Source organism: Apteryx rowi, unplaced genomic scaffold (genome assembly GCF_003343035.1).
Source record: "Apteryx rowi isolate R43461 unplaced genomic scaffold, aptRow1 scaffold_2666, whole genome shotgun sequence".
Lineage (NCBI taxonomy): Eukaryota > Metazoa > Chordata > Aves > Apterygiformes > Apterygidae > Apteryx > Apteryx rowi.
In genome coordinates, this window is record NW_020449048.1 from 1,879 (window position 1) to 3,890 (window position 2,012).

The following is a 2,012-nucleotide window of genomic DNA, read 5'->3' on the forward strand; positions in this document are numbered from 1 at the left end:
CTCTGAGGGAAGAGAGGCAGCCATGGCGGCGGGTGCCTGCGAGGGTCGCGGTCGCGGTCTGGGGTTGTGTGGGGGGGGGGATCGGGCAGGCCTGGAGGGGGACCGGGCCGAGGGTTATGTGTGAATGTGGGGGGAGCCCGGTGGGGCAGGCGCCTCCCTTCTGCGCTGGCGCCATCTGGGCCGTGTGACAGTGGGGCCGCAGCGGCTGCTGTGGGCAGGGTCCGAGCTGGGGCTCCGGGGTCCCCACAGCTGAACCTGCCTCCTTCCCCGCAGCTGTGCAGTGTGTCTCAGACGCCGGGGACAAGAAAGGTCCCAGGGGAGCCCTGAGCCATTACTTGACGGCCCCGTTCGACTCCCGCTTCCCCAACGCCAACCAGACCYGCAACTGCTTCCAGAACTACCTGGGTGAGTCTTGGGGGAGGCCGCGGGGTACCCAGGGGTCTCTTATTGCGCCTGGGGAGCCGGGATTTGGGGGGCAGAGGCATCTTGTCTGGGAGGGACAGGGGGGCTTGACCCCTCACTGATGCCCCCGCAGACTGTCACCGCTGCATGAAGACCCTGACGGCAAAGCGCCGGGATGTCACCCCGTGTCTCTGGTACTTCCGGGTCTTCAAGTCCATCTGCCCCACTTTTTGGGTAGGTAGGGCAGGGCCCAGGGGCGGCTTGGGACTGGGAAGCCTGCGTCCCCCTTCTTCTAGCTCCGCGTGGCTCCGTGAGCCAGGCCTGCTCTTCCCCGAGCGCCTGGGCCGGGATCCGAGCCGGTGCCCTCAGGTGGACATGCGCCTGCCGCCAGGCCCTCCACCCCGTCCACGCATCTTCCTCCCAGATCCAGTGGTGGGATGAGCAGCGGGAAGAAGGAACCTTCCCCGGCAGGATCTAGGCCCAGGCACCAGTCGGACTGAGCGACCCTAGGCATCCCTGGCTCCGGCCTCCTTCCCCGCCGCGGGGACATCCGCGCTCGCTGCCGCCTCACAATAAAGCGCCTGTGCACCGTCCGTCCCGCGTCCGCGTGTGCCGCGCTCTGCCTGGCCCAGGGCCAGCCCCGCCGCTCCTCGCCCTCGAGCGGGGCGGCCTCAGCGCTGCCTGCGCACGTGCTGGCGGCCCCCCTTCGCTGCTGGCTGGCCATGGGCCCGCTTCCCTCCCCGCCCCGGCCGGGCCTCCCCGCGGGCCCCCTCCCAGCCCCCCAGCCGGTGCTCAGCCCGGCTTCCTGGCCTGGCTCGCCCTTTCCTGCCCCCCCGCGCCGCGCCGGGCCAGCCTTTCTCCGAAGGGAAATCCTTGCTCAGTGACCCTGCCGGAGCCGAGCCAGAGGCGCGGAGACAAAGAGGGGCCGCGGAGCCCCGAGGTGGGCTGCAGGGTGGGGGCTCGCTCCAGCTCCGGGAGCCCATGGGGCAGCGCCGGGAGCCCCCGTGGCGCRGCTGAGCGCGGCGACGGCCGGGACCACGAGGGATTTACCGCGAGACTGGGTAACGCTTGCGATTCTCGGCGTGGGGGGGAGCGCGGGGGGCACCCAACCCCGTTTCGTGTCGCCCCGGACGGGGGCCTCGTCCCCTCTGAGGGGGGGCAGGGGGTGTCCTGGCGCTGGCGTCCCCTCCCGCTAACCCCCCCCCACACACACTCCTTTCTCCGGGCGCTGGGAATCCCTCCCGGCACGTCCCCAGTGGGGTGCAGCCGGTGCCCAATCGTGGCCTCTGCGGGACCCAGAGTCCGGGCTGCCCCCCGTCCCCGCCGGGTCCCCTCGGCACTGTTCCCGCATCGGTAACCCGGGGGTCCCGGCGCGGTTCGGGGGCTGAAAGGGAGGCTTTGGGGCGCGGTGCCCCCCCCCGTGCCCGCAGGAGCCACCCGCCCCGGCGCCATGTTCCCGGAGGAGCGCAAGGAGGGCAGCCCCCGCTTCGGGAAGCTCCACTTCCCCGTCGGCCTCTGGATCAACTCGCCCAAGAAGCGCCTGGCCAAGATGAGCCGCCGCTGGCCCAGCGTGGGCTCCGTCAAGTAAGAGCGCCGGGCGCCCCCGCGGC

At 71.9% G+C, this 2,012-nt stretch overlaps 1 protein-coding gene across 1 annotated transcript; it reads left to right on the forward strand.

Moving 5' to 3' along the window:
- Positions 1 to 273: 273 nt before the first annotated feature.
- Positions 274 to 976, forward strand: LOC112967166 (cytochrome c oxidase subunit 6B1-like; the record flags this gene model as incomplete). The annotated part of the gene is made up of 3 exons (XM_026068025.1): positions 274 to 405; positions 536 to 636; positions 827 to 976. Coding segments are annotated over 3 exons (287 nt in total), but the record flags the coding sequence as incomplete, so codon positions are not given.
- Positions 977 to 2,012: the final 1,036 nt, after the last annotated feature.